Source organism: Ascaphus truei, chromosome 4 (genome assembly GCF_040206685.1).
Source record: "Ascaphus truei isolate aAscTru1 chromosome 4, aAscTru1.hap1, whole genome shotgun sequence".
Lineage (NCBI taxonomy): Eukaryota > Metazoa > Chordata > Amphibia > Anura > Ascaphidae > Ascaphus > Ascaphus truei.
Window position 1 is genome coordinate 348,334,513 of NC_134486.1, and position 22,380 is coordinate 348,356,892.

General features: G+C 36.9%; 1 protein-coding gene across 3 annotated transcripts in view; it reads right to left on the minus strand.

Moving 5' to 3' along the window:
- The window catches only part of MYOM2 (myomesin 2), a 150,331-nt gene that overhangs the window by 12,583 nt on the left and 115,368 nt on the right, over positions 1–22,380 (minus strand). For all 3 annotated transcript variants that reach the window (XM_075598214.1, XM_075598213.1, XM_075598212.1), the window contains 7 exons: positions 20,175–20,319; positions 16,942–17,001; positions 14,916–14,983; positions 13,760–13,873; positions 12,015–12,102; positions 8,086–8,124; positions 3,195–3,300 (listed from right to left, as the gene is read on the minus strand). In XM_075598214.1, coding sequence (XP_075454329.1) covers positions 3,195–3,300; positions 8,086–8,124; positions 12,015–12,102; positions 13,760–13,873; positions 14,916–14,983; positions 16,942–17,001; positions 20,175–20,319 — 620 coding nt within the window. The remainder of the gene's footprint in view (positions 1–3,194; positions 3,301–8,085; positions 8,125–12,014; positions 12,103–13,759; positions 13,874–14,915; positions 14,984–16,941; positions 17,002–20,174; positions 20,320–22,380) is intronic.

Sequence of the window (22,380 nt, forward strand, 5' to 3'; positions counted from 1 at the left end):
CTTTTTTGACTGCTTCCCTTGATTGGTTTCCTCTACAAATACTAAAAGTAACCAAAAGGAAACTGTACATTGGGGCACCTCATTTGCAATATATTTCTATTTATTATACTTCAAATACAAATCTTTCCTAATGGAAAAATATTAAATACAAAACAGAGACCTAGTGGTTCCCAGCATTAAAACTTTGTCAGAAAGGTACTGCGCATAAAGTATTTTTGAAAAACAAAAATCTTTACTTATTCATAGTTTAGTGACTTGCAAAAGAACTATATAAGACATATAATGAATGTACAGTATACCAAAACATATAATAAAGGTTATACAGTGTCCATTAATCAGATATATGAAACATCTATATATACTTATCCACCACATAAAAAGTTGGGTAAGTAAAATACGGGAATGGGCTTGAAGAAGGGGTCCACCCCCAAAATGTTGCCCCCCTTATTAATTGTTTTTTTTCCCTCCCCCTTTCCCGCTCCCCTTTGCTTCATCCCTTGTTTGCTCTACTCCTAATATTTTGTGAGACTTTAATCCCAGATTGCACAATAGCCGCTATTTTTGGAGACACGTACAGTATTACTTATTTTCCCTATCCAACTTCATATGTGGTGGATGAGTATATATTATTTAATATATATGCAGTATATGATTAATGGACAATTTATAACCTTCATTATATGTTTTCGTATACTGTAATTCATAACTTTCATTATGTGTCTTGTATGGTTCTTATGCAACTCACAAAGCTATAAATAAGTAAAGATATTTTTCATTGGAGTGCTGGGAACTGCTAGGTTTCTGTATATTATGACTGAGGGAAGATGGATCCGTCGCAGTTGCCTGGGCACATATTCTATATTAATGTCTTTGAAATCACTAGTGGTGCTGTCTGACCATTGGATATTTAAGATTAAACACAAAACAATTACAAACTGATTATTGTAGCACTTGGCAAGGAACCCACAGATAATGTTTGGAGTATACTAAAAGTATTTAAGGTTGGTTTTCCATGCATGTAGGAATTATACAGGTTCATTTGTTTAGTTTGAGCATAGATTAGAGATGGTTCTAATCCAATGTGATAATACGTAGTTTTTCTATGCAAGTTCGATTTTTCGCGAATTCAAGTTAGAAAACAGTCACTTCTCTATATCATTATTTTTAATTGATAATTATAATAATAATAATAATAGCATGTTCTTGTATAGCGCTGCTAGTTTTACGTGGCGCTTTACAGAGACATTTTCCAGGCACAGGTCCCTACCCTGTGGAGCTTACAATCTATGGGGTTTTTTTGTGTGCCTGAGGCACAGGGAGATAAAGTGACTTGCCCAAGGTCTCAAGGATTTGAACTCCCCTGTTTCAAACTCAGTGCCAGTTCGTGCCTTTACTCACTGAGCCACGCCTTCTCCACAATTTGATTAAGTGAAGGTAAAATGTGCTTAATTATGTGAAAATTCAATTAAGTAAAAGTGAAACAAATGTAAAAATGGTGCCCTGACAAATTTAAAAAAAAGATCTTTGCAGCAAAAAAATAGTGATATAGAGACATAGGTGGATTTGCATGTATTCAATCAGTTTTTTTTTTTTTTTTCATTTTGAACGAACTTTTGCGGATATGCAAAGAAATAGAAATGTGTATACAAAACATTGACACATTTGCCCATCACCATCATAGAAGTGTGAATGTAAATACAGCTCAACCCCCTTATAACGCTGTTCTTGGGGTCCAAAGAATCACATCTCGCTATAAGCGGATCGCATTAGAAATAATGTACAATTGTATGCATTGTACAATAAAGTATTTAAGATACCAATAAACGTGTTGTAACGTATTCATAAATACGAAAATTGGGAGCCACGCTTGCATCGCGTTATAAGCGGATTCGCGTTGTAATGGATCGCGTTATAACGGGGTTGAGCTGTATGTAGTAATACTGAGAAAGAAAATAATCCATTTGTAGCTGCACTCAAAGAAGCACCCTGTAGTTATAACATTAACATTTTATTGCCTTTAATAATAATTTTATTATAACCAATAAAGTGTTCATTTTATAACTACAGGGTGCTTCTCTGAGTGCAGCTGCAAAGGGATTCTTTTCTTTCTCAGTATTACTCAATCTCCATTCCCTGCTAGCTCCCCCTCCCCCACCACCTTTTGGGATCCTGATCAATTCACTCCCATATATACGCCCTCTTGATGTGGAGCAGGGTATCCACAACCCCTTGGGGGTGTCCCTCTTGAAATGTAAATATATATGAATATGCATACAAATTAATGAAAGGAGAGAAATCTTAAACATGCATGTGCTTTACTGTGCTGATACGGATATCATTTGGTTCAACTTTGATTGACAAGCAAACAACTACCTAAGAGTAAAAGTGGTCTGCAGAATACATATAGATCATGTGCATGTATAGTCATGAATAAAACTAACACCTTTTCTACTAGGCTGCATTTAATAAAATTAAGTTACTTAAGAATAGCAGCCATATAAAGAAATATGCAAACCATGTGTGCATATATTGCATATTATCTGTGACTCCATCAGCTACTTTGCAGCTTTACTTGCAGTGGGAGGGATCTCACCCAGTTGAGCTTACTTCAGCATTCAAAAAGCTGCTGTTTCCTGATTAGTTAGAAAGAAAATGCTAGTTTTTTGGTTTGATTGCTTACAGTAGTATCTCAGTGGGACAGCTACAACTGGTAAAGCATGTTCTTTGTGCTTACTCGTTCTGCTCTGTACAATGAGCATGTGTCTGTAAGTTAGTGAAGATTTTGTAAAACAACCAAATCAAATGACCACAGCTACTGTATACCTGATAAACAGTGACTTTTTACATTACGATTTAGGACCTCGAGTTTGAATAATGTAGTAAATACATTATTATAGTCATGACAGAAATATTAATATCTGATCAAGAGACAGCAGTATTAAGTAAGGCATCCGGTCTGGTGAATGTATGCATTGTCAGTGTGTTAGCATTTTATTCGTAACACCAGTAAAATCTCATAAAACCATTTCAACTGCATCTTCAGTACTTACCTGAAGTAGTATCTTTGGACACAAACTGTACAGTATGTTTGTATTTTTATTTCATCACTTTCTTTAGGTTCATTCAGCATTACACACCGGCTCTGTGCTAAAGTATGGGAGAGTCTAGCACAATATTCTTCAATATATAACTACCTTTGGTACCAGACAACTTTCATGTCTTCTGTGTAGTACTTCATGGAACAATGGAATCTGATCCCTTCTGGTGTGCAGTGGATCTTCAGCTCAGAAGCAGATGATCCTAAACAGAGCAGAACAAAAATATACCCATGAAAAGCCATTCCTATCTATTGCTTGCTTAGAGATCATTATAATTTCACTTGGGAAAGCAGAAAAATAGTTTACACAATGGGTATTGAAAGTATGACTATTTTTGGCGTTAAAGAGAAATTTTCTTTGCAAACTTCAGATGGTTATACTTGAAATAGATGAAATTACTGACATTGATTTATTGTTATGACAAACCTTCTACAAAGATGCTATAATAAGACATTATGATTTTCTGTACTTGCAGGTTATTATTCCTTCAAAAGAACATCATTTTTCTTTGCCATTTTAGCTAGAAGCTCTTAGATAAAACATGCCCCATTGTATTTTTTCCCCCCAAAAGACATACTGTAAGTGATAAACACTCACAGTGATTTCAGTCATTATCTTTCTAAAAGACTGCTGAGTTCATCTAAAATTGAATATTCTTTGGAGCGCCTTGCATATTTATTCATATATAGGGACTTTATTTAGATATCTATAGATTATAAGTGCATGCTATATCTGGATTCTGCAAAAAAAAAAAAAAAACTAGGTTATATTTAACTGTGAAAGCATTGCATGTAAGTAGCGATTTTGAAAACATTTGTATTTTAATAAAATAATATTGAATGCCTTTTTTCTAATTATTGAGATTTTCAAATTGATGTAGCATAATGTTTTTGTATTCCTTGGTATTATTGCTTGAAGGGACTTCTATGTATTTCCTAGTAGGGCATACAGGTCATATTGACAAAACATTATTAACTTTTCCACGGTGTAGTGAACAAAACAAGAGCTACATTTCACTTTTTTTTATGAAATATAATGTATCACTGCCTACAAAGAATTACATTTTATTTTGGATTAGCATAGCTACAAGAGGTTTTGTATAATATATTTCATAAGCATTTGACATCTCAATTGTCTATTTTGTCTGCACTTTATGTTCTTCCTCTGCCTTCTCAATCTGCACATATGTAGATCTCAGTGAAAAGATTGAACATAGAAATATGCACATTAGTCAGCAAGATTTCAGAGTACAGATGAGCCAAAGAAGCATTAGCATATTCATTTTTACTCCTAGTAAAAGTAAATTTAAATTGAGATGGAAAGCTTTAAAATAAATTTTTAGGAAGAGCTTTGTTATTACTCAGGGGAGTTGCAGAGTGGAAAAGTAGAAAATTAAAAAGATGAGATATCGTATATATTCCTGTGTCTATGAAGCTTGTAATGCAATAAAGGTCTGTCTTTTACAATTACTAAGAGACTGAAAGGTATTAAGGTCTTTTAGAAATCTATTATATAATATCCAATTCACACATATATATTATGACTCATTGATTTTCAGAAATATGCTGCCTATTTTGTGCTGCATGTTGACTACTATTATATAACACAAAATCCCCTATTAATATTGTCTCTGTATACAAAATTATAAGATACAGATATTGCTCTGTTGTTCTGCTCATATTTAGTAGGCCTAAATAAGTTTAGCACTACAGTATGTATTCTTATGCTACTGCATACACTACCACCATAATACTGTATGTGCACCTATTATTATTTTCTATACATGTGTACACACACATACTTATTTAGCACTATTATCTTTATGCTTTATAAAACTACAGTAGCCCTTAACTCATAAATGAAATTATGAGTATTCAGTTAATGTGGTCTTGAACGTCAACTTTATATTCAGAAATGAAGCAACCAAAGCGTATTACAATATGTAGGTTTGTGCATTCAATTTATGGATACACTAGGCTTAGTGACTATGGTTCAAATTCACATTAAAAAAAAGTGAAAGAAAAGAATGGCCCTTGACTTTAGGTATCCAACAAGGCATTGTTCATAATGCCTGCTTGGCTAGCCTTTATTAAAATCCCCTGCCACCTTTTTAAATACCTAACCATTCATTTAGACTGTAACTACTTTAATCTTGTTTTTCCTAAACACACAAGAACGTAAATAAAAAACATGAGTATTAATAAATGTAATTGTCTATCCTTGTGTTTAAAATGTAATCACGTAATTGCCAGAAGACCTGTAAAGGCGAATGTAACACTGTTTATACTGTACAAATAATCCCGATATGAATTGAGAATATGACTTTAAATACTATATTCTGTGACATATGGCAATATGTACCATTTCTAGAACATGAAATGATAGTATTGTTTCGCCTATTTGCCTCCTACTGTTTGCCTTATATTATCAACATCATCTTCAGCCCCTGTAAATCAACTGCTGGGTGAAGACTTCCCCAATGTACTTCCCCCATACGTAGTATGGTTGCAAACATATTTTCACTTTGCGGTAACACATTTTCTGATTTCACCCTGCAATTTTACTTTTGGTCATCATCTTGGTCTTTTAATTTCCCTTGGAATCTAGTCAAGTACCATCGTCGTCCAATTATGGTAATTATTTTTGCAATATGTCCATCCAACTGCCATTTTAATTTCTTCAGCTGTGTGATGATGTCACAGACGTTTGTTTGCTCGCTGACCCATTCATTCTTTTTCCTGTCTCCGCACGTCTCCATACTTTTGTGATTTGTCTGAAGCTTCTGACTTATCATCACATTTTGGGTCCAGGTTTTACATCCACATGATAGTATCGGCAGAATACTAGTCAAAAACTTTCCTCTTGAGGTAGAGTGGAATGTTCCCTTGAAAAAGTGTCTTGTTTCTTCCAAATGCAATCCCATTAAGGGGAAAAATAAATTCCTTCCTGACTCCAAGAATTGGCAATCGGATTAATCCCTGGATCAACATTCTTCCCATGTTTACTTATTTGGTATAACCCTATATACCTTCCCTTTCTAAAAAGATGTCCAACCTTTTTTTTGAACAAATTTATTGTATCTACCATCACAGTCTCCATAGGTAATCAATTCCACATTTTAATTGCCCTTACTGTAAAGAACCCTTTCCTTTGTTGCTGGTGAAATCTCCTTTCCTCCAACCTAAAGGGATGCCCCTGAGTCATTTGTACTGCCCTTGGGATGAATAGTTAATTTGAAAGCTCCCTGTACTTCCCCCAAATATATTTGTATATAGTTATTATAGCCCCTCTTAGACGCCTCTTTTCTAATGTAAATAAATCTAATCTAGCTAGCCTCTCCTCATAAGATAGATTGCCCATCCCCTTTATTAATTGGTGGCTCTTCTCTGCACTCTCTCTAATACCAGAATGTCTTTCCTGAGGTGTGGCGCCCAAAATTGTACTCAATATTAAAGGTGTGGTCTTACTAATGCTTTGTAAAGGGGCATAATTATTTTTACTTCCCTTCCATCCATTGCCCGTTTAATGCAAGATAAAATCTTGTTTGCCTTTGCAGCTACTGCATGACTTTGGGCACTATTGCTAAGCTTGCTGTCTACAAGCACTCATAATCCTTCTCCATCAAGGATTCCCCCAATTTATCCCCATTTAATATGTAAATCGCCAGTTTATTCTTGCATTCTAAATGCATAACCTTACATTTATCTGTATTAAACCTCATCTGCCATTTACCTACCCACGTTTCCAGTCTCTCCAAGTCCTTCTGGAGAGAAATTACATCCTGCTCTGATTCTTCTACCTTACACAATTTAGTACCATCAGCAAAGATGGAGACTTTGCTATCCATGCCAACCTCAAGGTCATTAATAAACAAGTTAAAAAGCAGGGGTCCCAGTACCGTTCCCTGAGGTACTCCACTCACGACTTTAGCCCAAACTGAAAAAGTTCAATTTATGAAAACCCGCTGTTGTCTATCCTTCAACCAGTTTTCAATCCTGGTGCATACATTATTACTGAGTCCAATTTGCTTTATTTTGTACACCAATCTCTTGTGTGGAACCGTATCAAAAGCTTTTGAAAAATCTAATTAGACCACATCAACTGCATTACCCTGGTCTAAATTCCTACTTACCTCCTCAAATAAACAAATAAGGTTATTTTGGCATGATCTATCCTTCATAAATCCATGCTGACTATTACTAATGATTTTGTGTTCCATTAGGTATTCCTGAATATTATCCTGTATTAAACCTTAAAGTAGTTTCCCCACTAATGGTCAGGCTTGCAGGTCTGTAATTCCCCGGTTGTGATCTAGCTCCCTTTTTAAATATAGGCACCACATCTGCTTTACGGCAATCTTGTGGTACTGAGTCTGTGGAAATGGAGTCCTTGAATATTAAATATAATGGTTTGGCTATTACTGAACTTAACTCCTTGAGAACTCTTGGATGTATGCCATCGGGGCCAGGTGCCTTATTTACTTAAAAATTTTCGAGCCGCTTATGAACTTCTTCCTCAGTTAACCAATTGTTACTTCAATAACTTGACTTCTTCAAGGTTTTTTTTGCTTGCTTGAAAAAAGATGGTACAAATATTTTGCCTGAGTTTGGAAGCTGGGAAACGTTTTAAATATCCCGTCCCCTTCCCCTGCCAACACCACTCCCCCTCCAGAGTACAACATTAAAGAAAATACAACGATTTTAATGAATACTTTACTGGAAAACTGATATGTGGGACTAGTGCATTCTAGTAGGGGAAACAGGGAAACTCAATTAATATGAAATTAAAAGTCTGGTCCAAAAAAATAATGGTGGAAATCTACACATGAAACTTATTAGAGTCCTTTATAGTGAAAAATATATGAATATAAATAAATATGTCCAAGTTGAGAAATAAAATATACATTTCTAAAAGAAAAAATAGGTAGATAAAAACAAGTCAAAATAACTACTTTATGCTCAGAAAACTAAGAACATATATTTCTTACCACTGACTCTGCTCATTCCTAAGATTATGTCTTCGTATACTAGAAATAAAAAGAGCAAATGTTAGAACAAAAAGAAACCATCTACAAGGATACAAATTACTACATATTACTACAATAAGAGGATACAAATTACTACATATATTTCACAGGGTTTTCTATTGTACTTAATCACAAAATGTGGTGATTGCCATGTCATGTAATAAAGCCATGCATTTATCTTAATCTTTCCAATCTTAAATACAAAGGGCCAGATTTGTCATCGGACTTAGTTTGGACAGCAAAACCCTAATTGCTGTTTAAGGAAGATGTGTAGTGAGGTAAATGTCAATTAAAAGATTCCCCTGTGCATAGAATATGCATATTACACTGTTGCAAAAACGGCATATTTTAAAGACTTGCTTGTGCTTGTATAAAGTAATATTATTGTACAAAGTGATATACAGAGGTAACATGACTCACTGTCTCCACAGCTGGGGCTGAAAAATAAAAAAGCTGCAGCTCCAGAGACAGTGCCTGCTGCAACATCGCTGCAGAGGGGGGTCATTCCTCCAAATCAGACCCCCTACAGCGATAATCCTCCAACACTGAGGCAGCCACAATCAGCTTGCCCAAGAGTAGGAAACAGTAACACGTGCTACATCTGTAATGTATATTAATGTCAATGATCATGTATACTCTATCCTCTTTTTAAAATGATGTTTTCTGCCTAAGCCATGACAAAGCCCCTGTAGATGCTAGGTGTTCTATTCATTAAAGTGCAAATATGCGACAGCCTTTGAAGAGGCAATCCAAGCTGGCCATTCATTTATTTGTTTTACAAAGTATTGAAGCAGGGGGTCTCTGGAGCTGAGCCCCATTAGTTTCAGCTCCGGAAATCCTCTGCTTCCAGAAATACTTACCTGTATAGAGAGTGCCTGTAGCTGCTCCGTTCAGCAAGCAGGGTTCACATAATGGCGGAGTTCCTAAGTTCCTGTGCCCTGCGGGCCAATAGGAAGCCGGGACGTCATCGGGTTCGGCTTCTTATTGGCCAGCGTGACGTGTGAGCTTTAAACTTTGCAGAGATACCGTCACCCCCTTCGGAGGTCTGTATCTCAGGGTCCCCAGAGCTGAAATTAATGGGGATCAGTTCCAGAGACCCCCTGCTTCAATCCTATGATAAAAAGCAGTAATAATAAATAAAACAAAACATGAATTTCTCCTTTAAGGACAGGTGTTTTTCATTTCATCCAAGGTAGCCATAATTAAATAGAGTTGTTTTTCAAGTTCCCATGAAAGAAAAAGCAATCTTGTGTATATAAGGCAGGTACCTTACAGAAACAATCCAACGGGCACATAAGGTTTTTTTTTAACATATAATGGAAACAGTGGGTCTCTAGTGCTGAACCCCATCTCTGGGGACATCCTGCTTCCCAAGATACACACCTCTGTAGGTGCTGCGGGTATCTCTTTGCAGTTTAAATATACCGGTCATCGCTTTCTATTGGCCCACGTTACTGGGACATTTAAACTGAGGAGAAATACATCTACCAATATGCAGGAGCTAAAATGAATGGGGTTAAGCTCTGGAGACCCCCTGCTTTAATCCATTGATAAAAAGCAGTAATACAAAAAAAGCATGAATTACTCCTTTACAGACAGGGATGTGCAAGCCATTTTTCTGTTCGGAATGTTAATATTAAAAAGGATGGCTTTTTGCTTTTTTTCCTAACATGTTAACAACTTTGTAAAAACGGCAAAATTTTGCCATTATCACCACCTGTTCCATAATTTGAAATTAAATAGCCCTGCAATTGTTATTTTTTCAAGGTGAACTTTGTAATTGTTTCACAAATTAAAAAAAAACACAAATGTCATCACGTCCTCAAACTTTAGTGAAAAAGGTTTCTCATCTCTATGTATCATTAACAGTCATTCATGTGCTGATACAGTACTCCATTCTCCTTATGTTTACTTATCTTTGTACTGTATTGCACTGGAAACCCTGGCCAGGGAGATAACGCAGGGGAGCGGCGGATATATCACCAAAGGAGAAAGAGAAAACGGACATAGAACAGTATAGCAGAAAGCAGTAGGTACTGTATGTAGATGCAATATAACCTCCAATGGTTATACTCCCAAACGTCAGGAATAATAAAGGTATATCCCAAAACTGTGGCAAATGTGGATGGTTGTGTGCTTGTTTCAGCAGGACCCAGGAAAAAGAAGAGAGACCAGGACAGTGCAGATGGTGATATAAAAACGATTTATCACAAAGCAAGACCCCCTTACAAATGCATGCTTACATAACGGTAGTCTATTAAAATCATTGAGCGATATTAATGGTGCCTCTGTGACTCCCGGCAGTCAAAGTTGATTGCTTCCTGAGGAAGTGACATACAGTGAAACGCATTGAGTCCGGTGCTTGGAAGCAGCCGTATCCATAGTAGAAGATTAGTGCTGGGAGAGAGCGCCAGTGACGTCATCCGCCGGTACCGGATCTTGGAACCCGGAAGTGATGATCGCGGGAGCCTGGAGTGGGTGAGAGCGCGACTCACACGACTGCCAGGAGTCACAGAGGCACCTTTAATATCGTTCAATGATTTTAATAGACTACCCTTATGCAAGCGTGCGTTTGTGAGGGGGTCTTGCTTTGTGATAAATCGTTTTTATAGTACCATCTGCACTATCCTGGTCTCTCTTCATTTTCCTGGGTCCTGCTGAAACAAGCACACAACCATCCATGTTTGCCACAGTTTATGGATATGCCCTTATTATTCCTGATGGTTATATTGCATCTACATACAGTACCTACTGTTTTGTGCAATACTGTTCTATGTCCATTTTCTCTTTCTCCTGGTGATACTTCCCCCGCTCCCCTGATTTTTTGGATGCTGACTGTGGAGGATATCAGAAATGTATCCTGTTCCATGGTTTTGAGTGGAGGACTATACTGATTATTATATTTTTGAACCGTTTTCACTGTTAGCACCTGGGTTCATTTATTTCACTGTTTATATATTGGTGATTTTTCACCTGTTTTACTTGTGTTATATTATTGACACATTCACATTTGGATCACTTTAATCACTTAAAGAGTTTTATTATAGTTTATATACTCAACCAGTGTTGAGCGCCACATCTTGCTTTCGTCTTCAGGGAGATAACGCACAAGTTATTTACGCACACATTCTATCATGCGTTATTTGATGTTTATGGGGATAATAACATATGCTACCTCTGTACTCTTTTGAATGCACCTTCCCCAAATTTTTTGTGTGATAATGTCTTCCAAAGATTTAATAGAACACTTCTCCAGTAGGACTCTATTGGAAATGGTATCTTTATATGACCACATCTGGTCTACATCTTCGTTGCCCCAAAGGCGAACGCCTGAAAGAGTTCCCCAAGAGCTGCTCCCTTCTGCACAGAACCAGCATGCTAAGGGTTAATATTTGCGTTTGCTTACTGCTATGTGTTTCGTCAGCCCCACCCTCTGGAATGTTAATGACCCAGGAAGACAAAAGACTTTGAATTCACAGCTGCATTCAATCTGAACCCTTCAGTCTACACCTGCGTTGCCCCAATGGCGGACAGCCTTTGGCACAGCCTTTGGCAGCTAAAGGGTGTGAGCTGTTTGCTGCCATTTGCTGATGTTTGGTGATGTTAAAGCTGCTCTAGTTTAATCTGAAATTTTCCAGCCCCTTTATCCCCTGTATACAATTTTCCAACTCTAACTGTCCATGAAATGTCTGTGAATTGACTGTATAACCTATGTACTTTTAATGTATCCATGTATTGTTATCATAACTCTGTGCCCAGCACACACTTGAAAACAAGAGGTAACTCTCAATGTATTACTTCCTGGTAAAACATTTTTATAAATAAATTATGTATCTGATTTTTTTTTTAATTGAATTTCCTTAGATTATTTATTCACAATTACTTTTTACCTTTTCCAGTAATTTCCAGAGTAGATACATCTTCACCTCTATCATCTTTTAATGTTGCTTTATAAACACCTTGATCCTTTTTAGACATCTGCAAATAAATAAAATATATTGTTTAGTATTTAAGACATGACATTGGAGATTCTGGGTGGTTCGCAATGCAACCAGTGACTAAAATGAATGGGTAATGATGTCTGCTATCACTAGCGACCTTTTATTTCAATGTGTTTATGGAGAGGATGTTGAAACCTGAAAAAGGCTGCCTCATTAAGGGGTACTTCTACAGTGCCTCATTAAGGGGTAGTTCTAGGATGGGTCTTTTGCCACATTAAAGTGCCCTTTTAATCATTTTTTTGTCCTGGGTTCTTCCTGCTCCGTTTGTGCTGGTGCGCTTTTTGGTCTCCCTTTTCCCTGTATTGCATTGAGTAGCTGCACAGCCTGCCTGCCTGCCCTACCAGGATGTGAGTACTTGTATATTTTTCAGGGGAACCTGCCAATGAGACTGATGGTGAGTGGGTTGCACCACACACCACCTGTCTTCAGGAGGATAGTACCCATTATATGACACAATAGGTACTATATCAATTGTTAGTACCCTGGTACAGTGGTCTGGCTTATTATCATTTTGAGATATACCTGCATTTGAGCGCTTCAGCTATTTTCCATATTGCTATCACTAGCGACCTTTTATTTCAATGTGTTTATGGAGAGGATGTTGAAACCTGAAAAAGGCTGCCTCATTAAGGGGTAGTTCTACAGAGCTCCGATAATGACTTACCGAGATGTAAACTAGACTTAAAGAAACGTTAACTACTGTAGACTTAACAAGATGTTAAGTAGAGTTAACGTCTTGTTAAGTGCTAACATTAATCTTTAAAGCTGAGTAACAATGCGTTAAGTGCTGTTTACATCCGTAACAAGGCCTTGCATTATTATAACAGACATTAGTGCTAATGATATGCAAAAGAGGCGCTCCCTCTAAAAACGCATATCCGCTGAGCTCCGTTATAGCTAACGTTAGTTAAGTCACAGCTAAAGGTGGCATTACTCACATCCAGTAGAGGGTCTGGATAAGATTAAGACAAAGTTAGATATGATTTAACTATCGTATTGTTATTTACAGGGTTCTTTTCCTCTCCTTTCGTCTCTTTTCTTACTTTAATAAAACATATAGTCAGGTTCTGCATGGATGTAACGCCACCTTTGATAGGTTTAACGCCATGTTATTTGAAGCCAACACAATACATTGCTAACTTCACAAGATGCTAATCCGATGCTAATGAATCACTAACAGCCATTGGTTTTGCATACAGTATATTTAGCTTTGTGGATACCTGTTACACTCATGGAAGCTAATAAACATGACCTATTTAGATAATGTCACGTTAGTAGCCAAGATTTAATGGAAATGTGTTGATCTTCCCCTAAAAGACCTGTGTGATTTAAACTGGTCTCTTGTTCAAGAGTACTGGTGCCAATATATCGTACCTGAAGAAGAGTTATGTACACTACTGTATATTTTTATCTTTAGAAAACTCTTATGTCGTTCCAGTAAAAGGTATCACAACCGACAAACGGATCTACACTTTTCCAGGCAGAATTAATTTGCCGTTTCATTGCAGGATTTTAAGCCATTTCCATGAAAGTCCGGGAGGCGGTTATTATACACAACAAAAATATCTATATTGCCGCTGAAAACATAATCAAAGTTAGCTTTATTTGTTAATAAATGCAAGATAATAGTATACCTTAGGAATAAGAAGCTTGCACACTCCTTGCTGCAAATCGGGAAGACTCTCAGCGTCAGCCAGAACATCATCTTTGATCCATTTAAATACTGTTTCCTTCTTAGTATTTGCCACCTATAAAATGATATAAAAATACATAGGTACCATATACTCAACAAAAAATGCAACGTATTGAAATTTCTGTTCTCTGTGGTCAGAAAAATGACAGGTAAGATGGTAAATAGAGACCAGTTCTTGGAGTTACAATCAAAATCATTTGTACATACATTTTTGTATGTATGGTGGTGCAATGGTGTCTGGAATAGTATGTGCACTATACCATTTTACTCTCTGAGGACTTCTTTTACTAAGCACCACTAAGGGAACATTAACTTAGATTTAGATTTGGGCATTTGCCAACCCTCATTGATTGATTGATTTTGACTTTGGATCATGAGGAAAAATGTACATATGATTAAAAAAAAATCCTACTGTGATATAATCTGGAGTTGATTTTTGCTTTCTATGTTAGTATTTAATGACATTGTAAAAATAATGATAATAAATAATAATGTGATAATAATAATAATAATGTGGTTAACCAGGACATGGTACTATATTGCAACATTTAATAAAAAAAGGTTTGTAGCAGGGGGTCTCCGAAGCTGAATCGTGTTGATTTCAGCTCTGGGGACACCTACGTCCTTAGGCACTTAGCTCCTCAGGTGCTGCTGGTACTTTATTTCTCTCAGTTTAAAGCTTCCGCATCACGTGAGCCAATAAGAAGACAAAATGGAAGATATTGCAGATTCCTATTGGCCCGCAAGACACAGGACTTTTAGAAAGCCATATTGTGAGCTCAGCCTGGGCTCCAACCAGCAGCACCTATGGAGGTAAGTATCTCAGGAAGCAGGGGTCCTGTGAGCTGAAAGCAATGCGGTTCAAACCCATTAAAAAAACTTTAACTTGGTCTGCTGCTTTAAAATTAAAGATTAAAAAAAAAGATGATGTGAGTTTGTCTATTTAAATATTCGTTTTTGAGTTTCGCACCATCTTGGACAGTTGTTAGTTTTTGTACCACGGCAGTGAGGATAGAGGACCTGAGTACCAGCACACAGCGACTTCAAAAAAGTGGGTGAGTGCAAGTTCTGTTCTTTTGCTTCCATGATATACTCACCTTACACACAAGTACAACTTCACATTCATCTGTAACTTCCCAATATAAATACTCCTCAAAATGAGGACCTAAAATCAAGTACATGCAGATGTTAATATTTTAATAACATGCTCGGTTTATATTACCAAATTGGTACTACTATGATGTAAACTTCTACGAGTACGTGCTTATCACATTAGGATTTTTACTAATTCAGTGAAATAATTTTTGTGCATATTTACTAAGCGGTGGTACTCTACAAGATACCTTCCAGTCCCAAATGCGTCTTATGGAATTGCACTACTTCGTAAACTTCGTAAAATTCTCTTCCTTATATTCAAGGCTCTCCACTCATCTGTCCCTCCCTACATATCAACTTTGATTTCTCATTATGCGTCTCCTGCACTCTGCCCATAACTCTGCCCTTTACATCCCTTTCACCTCAACTGCTCTCTCTCTCGCCTAAATACTTTAACCCTCCCTGCCCCTTATCTCTGCAGCAATCTCACACTCTGTAAACGCCAAGCCCCTTTTCTCCCCGCCTTTGAGTCAAACCTTAAAACTCATCTCTTAAATTAAGCATTTCAATAGCCTACACTCATGGCTACTGTCCCACACCTACAGTTGCTCCTAACAAGCATCTACAGCACTTACTCAATCAGCAGCTGTCTCTGTAAGTCTCCCAACGTATTACTTAGATTATAAATTCTTCCGGAATGGCTGGCTGGGAATATTGCGTGCCTCTGTGCAGTCATGATATGGGGCCTCTTACCTTCTCATTCGCCATGTCTTCCTGCTGGGTCCCTCATCATGGCGCTGCGTCGTCAAATGGCAGAGCGTTGCTATGACAACGGGACATCATGTGACGTCATGACGCCACATTGCTGGCGCCGCGTTGCCAAGGCAATGTACTGCAACATGGCGTCACACCGTCACGTGACGTCCCGTTGTCATGGCATTTCATGTTGCGGTGCCATGATGAGGGACCCTGCAGGATGAGATGGCAAAGGAGAAGATCAGAGAGTTACAGAGGCACCGCGCTCTCCCTCTGCAATCATATTAATTTCTGTGGGGGAGAGCACAGAGCCTATGTAACCACACGGCTCAGTGCACAGGCACCAACGGCAATACCACAAAGCCGGCACTGTCTCCAGAGAAGGATTTTCATACCTACTGTACGATTATATATGTTGTACTTATTGTTTTAGAATTCCCTGTATTTTAATGTCTCTTTTGTAAAGTGCTGAGTACCCTGTTGGCGTTATATAAATGTACATACATACAAAATAGATCCCAAAAGCTTGTAAATTCAATATTGTGTGCTCTATGCTACACATCCTCCTTGTATATGCACTGCACACATAATGAAGTCTCATTAAGGACGTTCCTGCACAGTGTTTAAAGCCAAGTAGAACAACATAGGCAGTCAGAAGTAAACAGCTTGTGTTCCACCCTGATGAACAAGGTGCACAACATAAGAAAATGACATTGCATTGCATCAGTATGATCAATTCTGTAACATTACATTTGTGAAATGTATGAATGATTATGTCCCACAAACCTCTATGAAACTAATCTTAAAATCTTGGTTATTATGAGGGTGTGTGTGCGTCATGAAACTCTTCCATCAATGTTATTTGCATAATGTTATACTCCAAAGGAACGGATAGGCACCACTTTTCCACTTTACGTTAAGTGTAATGGTGTGTGTTTAAATTCCACTTTCCATGATGAATTAATGCAATTACTGAAGAAAGAATTTATAGGGACCTCTTTTTTTCTTCAAAGATTTACTGCAGTTGTGTCCCATTACAAAAATGAATCTGCCTCTTCTATGCAAGTATAACATTTTTTTCCTATGAATCTGACATTATTTTAACTCATATGCTAAATGTAAGTCATTCATTTTCCATTTACTTCACACTCCTATTTGCTGATAACATTTATTAGCGGAGTTGTGGTGTAGGTAAATAAACCTTTTCTGAGTGGTACTGTTACAAGCTATGTTATGTATACTGTATGTATTGTATTTGTTTTTGCATTTCACCTTGTTTTCTGATATATTCCTTCCTCTGAAATTCAGCTTCAGCCAACAGAGCTTTGAAAGCTATAAAGAAAAAAAAAAAACACACTATATAATTTTGTTAAAAAAAACATTTAATGTTTCATCCAAAAAGGTTAAATGTAATTATTTCTAACCTATTACATCCATTTTGTTTATGTGTCACGGTAAAGACATATTTTGAGCTTTTCCGACAAATTATTTTGTTTAATATCCTGAGCTCTTGCCCTTAGATAATACAGAAAATTCACATTTGAGGACCTTTTAAAATTACTCATTACATTTCTTAATATTTACAAAGGTATTATACTGCCAATGAGCCACAGCAGGGTCAGTTAGTATGCTAAAGTGCACTTCATGTGATGCGCGTTGTAATGATTAGTGTTGAAATGCATTTGGATAATTATACCAGTATAGCTAAGAAAAAAAACTATATAAAAGTGATAGTATATTGATCAGAATGGGTGTCTGGAACATGTCCCTGTGTGGAAGTCATTAATCAGTCTGCCAGTTGTATGACTGGAGCACAAACTGCTCCAGATTTATCAAAGAGAATAATCCCATTGTTTCAGCGGGGCTCTGTCCTTGATGCTAAACAAGGACAACATTCCCGGTCACTCTCCACTTTTTAGAATAACATTTCCACTCTCAGAAGTATGATGGACAAATACTGGAACCAAATTATCCTCAGGTGGTGAAAAGGGGAAACTTCTACCAAGAGAGGCTTTCTCTTTTTTATTAGTTTGAATACTATATACTATACCATATGCACTGTTTTAGTCCATGGTTCTCTTAAACAGAGTTAGTTTTGATTATAGACAATGTGATACGATCCAGAAAGCAACCTGCACCTATCACCCTTTAACAGGTGAGGTAGAAAGAGGTTGGTTCCACCTTCACCTCCCTAAAAGAACTTACTATTTTCTACTGGCACGCTATGAAGTTTTATGTTACCTGCAACTGGGCTTCAGTGTGAAAGTACCACTCCTACATACGATAGGCTGTATCAGCAAATGAGTCTTCCTTCGGCCCAGATTCACTAAAGGGTGCTACGTTTATCACACCTTAGTTCCCTTGAATGGAAGTTAAGGCGTGCTAAAGCCTAGCAACCTTTAGTGAATATGCTCCTTTGTGGGCATTGTGAGGCATGTCTTCCCTCCTATAGAACAGTTTTGAAAATTACTTCTGTGTCACCTCCAGTGCTATGTTTGGCTGTGTAATGGAACCATTTCTATTATGGAGAAGCTTTAACAAAGGCCTTTAAAAAAGCCATGCATTCCACTTCAGACCCATTCCGTGTGAAAATGTATTCTTGTAGCTAACCCAGGCTTTGCTAGATGTTTTTCCCCAAATCTGTACTTAACCATTTGGTGTGTTCACTATTACTTTCGCATTTTATTAAAATTAAAGTGTGTGTTGGTCTTGCAACCCCCTCCTTGCCCTTGCATTGCATAGTTGTGTTTTTTGTTTAGCTATTTCTCTTTCGTGTTTTTTCTTTGCTAGTATTATTGTAATTATTCTTCTATGGCATCATCATTGTGTCAGAAACTCTCTTCTGATCTACAATGAATGCGTCTACAAAATCATTATTGTTTCATAGGGATGATTGCTTACCCCAGGAAATGTTTCTGTATGCTCTATGTTTTCTAATATCTATACACATTTCTGATTTACAGTGTTCCTAGTCTCTATATTGTGATTTATGTCTTGCATTACTTATCAGGCTGAGTTACTATATGATGGATATATCAGTATTATTATTTATATTAGCTTAAGGAAATTCTGTTTCCATTTTTTTTCTATTTTGTTTTATAGAGTGCTTTATATTTCAATTTAGATTTCAATTTATTCTGCCAATGTTATTTGTTTTCTACACTAGGCTATTGTTTGCAAAAAAAAGAGGCATCTTTGTTTTGTTTACGGCTTAACATCTGCCAATGGTGTTATAGATGTGGCAGGCTTCAGTGTACCCTCAGGTGCATTTGGGATATCTTGTAATTTATATATTCTTTACCAATACTAGAATTAAATACTAGGCACACTCTGAGACTCTACGTTATAACAGGATGTGTTGTGTTATCTGGGGGGGAAAATATCACCTGCTAAATCTATATGTCATGTTCCTCCGTCTGACTTGAGGGGATAATTCTTGATTGTTTGAAGTAACAATTCAATGGGACTTTTGGCCAAAGAACTTTGGGATATATAGTATAAGTATTAATCCATTAAAATGTTATGCATGGACTTGTGGGTACGTATGGACTTTTGTCAATTACTTTATGAGCTTTGGGAGTGTCCCTACTTAAAGCAGCAGTCCAAGTTGCGTCCCTCCCCTTTAATATGTGCGTCAATACAATCCACACAATAATAAGTAACAAGCTAAGTTGACGATTGATCCATTCTCCTGTGATCGATCAGCCAAGATTCTGGTTCACTAAATTGCTATCAGTGCAGCAGAAGAAGACCAAAGCTGCATAGTTCTGTGGGGAAGTTCATGTGGCAATTGGTGAACTGTTATGATGAGGGCAGGGCTCAAAAAGGGGTGTGCTAGAGCCTGTTTCAGAAGAGGAAAGGGATGTGACTTTGTAAATGATTGCTATAGAAACAAAAAAAAGCTTGTTACATTATAATACATTAAAATGTAATTTGGAGTTTTTTTTTAAAAAAATGCTGTTAGTATTTTCTCATAGTACAGAACTGATGTATTTAAAAAAAAACACACACACATGTAGGATATTGCTTGGTCTGCAGCTTTAAGCATTGTGTACCAAAATGCTAATGTTTATCTCCACGTTGTGTTTATGACATGAGTCATAGGCTGTATATTCCACTATATTGCCCTGCTCCCAGAACAATATTTATTTGCTATATTTTTGAGACTATAAGTGTGTATCTCCTCTCTGTACAAACACATTTAAAAAAAAAAGAAAACACAGTATGAATAAGCTGAACACTTGATAAAAATTAATTTATACAAGATATGTATCACCGTTTTGTATATCTTAAATGAGAGATATAATTTCAGTTTTAAAGTATGACCACATTATGAGAAATGAAAATGAAGAACACATATCTTATCTAGATTAATTTTTCAACAACTATGTAGCCCTTTAATGTAAGAGCACACTTACTGTTTATTGGATTATTATTTTATATACCCACTCATTTAAAAAAATATATATAAATATATATCAAATATGCACGAAAAGATACCATACCATCACCAATGAGAACTAATGAAGATTGGTTCTTGGCTTTTCCATCTTGGATCTGTACTGTGTAAGTGCCCTCATTTTCAATTGTAAATCTGTCCATCACCATCTCAATAATGCCAGTGGATTTATCAAACTTAATTTTGTGGTTCTATAAAATGTAAAACACAAACATTAATTGGATGCATACCTACAATGGATCTATAATACATAGTATGTTTCTCATATCCAATGTCATATTGAAAAATAATAGTTACAGTATTAACATAATGAAAGATAAAGATATTGGATAAATAGCATTTTAACATCGAAATGGCAATTGATACTTGCCTGCAGATCAGGTTGTATCCCTATCAATATTGTTTATATAGTGTGGCCATTATCTGTTGAGGGGCATAACTTTGAATCACCATGTCCAGAAAATAGATCTAGAGGATTTTACAATGTTGTTTAGTATCTGTATATACTTTCAATCCTCAATCAGCCACTTTGTCTTAAAAAAAAAAAAGAATTAAACCAGCCAAAAATCTTCAGATAATTACACAATGTTGACTAAATTATCTGTGTTGTCTGCCACTCTGTCCTTTATCACACAGCGGACTGGAAGCTTCTCACCACAAAGGCTTTTCTTTTAGTTATTCACATGTTTCAACAGGGTTTCAGTGCTTAGCAGCAGAAAGGGGGTGTTTTTCGGTTAAAACTTCAGAGATCTCCAGTATTGCTGGAGTTAAAGCGTGCTATCATATATACAGTAGAAGGGCAGTGGTAATGGACCTTCTGTATCTACTGCACTTAAGTAAATAAAACACGCTTGAGTTTATATTATAAAATAGATGTACAATGTGTATATATCCGTAGCAAATAAAAATGCCGCTTGTGAGCACATGCCACAATACTTCCACTGCAGCCAGTGATTCTGGTAATGACATACAAATAAGTACTCCCAGTGTGTCACCTTTTGCTTTTTGTCTATTTTAACATGGACCCCTGTACAAAGTGGGAAGATGATTAATAATATTAACCAGTCAGGAATTGGCAGTCATGTGATTGCTTCAGCACCAATCACATGACTGCCACCGCTCCAGTATAGGAGGTGGTACTTCCATTTTGATGGGCCAACCTCTGCATTGGAGGAGTCTTCCCAGTCAGGCCCTGCAAAACAAGCAGTTTGCCATGACCATTGTTAGGGTGCTAAAAAGGTTAATCAAGCATTTTCATAAAACACCAGACTTTATAGAATTGTTAAAGGGTCTTTGTAACAGGGACTTATCCCTGTTTAAATAAAGCAGCATCAGAGCTGTGAGACTCCAGCAGAGAGATAGTTAATTGCAGCCACTCAATTAACGAGTCTCCACCTGGACTGATGAGAGATCTGTAAAAAGACTCATGTGAGACACAGGAGAGAGATTTCTTAGCTCACATTTGGGCTGACAGAAGGAGAGCAGAGAAGCCTACACACAGACACTGTCTTGAGCACAAAGGCTGTGCTGAGATCAAGACATCCAGAGACCCAGAGACCTTATTTCCTGGACACAGAGGACCCAGGAACTTGCCAGACATGGAAGGCACCTGCTTAAGGTACCTCCTGAGACTTTGGGGTGATAGGCTGGTAATGGGAATATCCCTCCAGTCCTGCAGATAGGGTTGGGGAAAGTAAGTTAGCCCTTACAAAGGGATAGGGGTTTGTTATTTTGTTGTTTTTGTATGTTTTGCCGGGATAAAGGAACAGGCTCAATAAAGCCAATATATAATGTCACCCTAATTGTTCTCCATTATATGTACCTCTGCACACTTCTCTTACATATGGTGTAAGAAGTGAGATGAGAGGTGGCCCTTGAATTTAAAAGGGGCCCGGAGACTGCCTGTGATCTTTTTGTGCTTTTGCCTACATACAGTTCCTGCAAACAGCCTGAGCAACAAAACATTAAATGTACCTCCGCACACACCTCTTACAGTCTTAAATTAAGGGGAAATTAAATCAAATGATCATGTGATATACACTGTAAACATTACCTTGCAAATAGAGCATTGAAATATGTTTATTTTACAAGAAAGCTAGGCATCTGAACAAAAAGCATCAGGCACATTCGTGTGAATATATTAGGAAAGGATGATGATAAATATAAAAACTGTTCATTTCTTACGTCTGACTTTAAAAAAACTATTACTGTGTTAATATTTATTATGAAAGTTAAACATCTGAGTACATAGG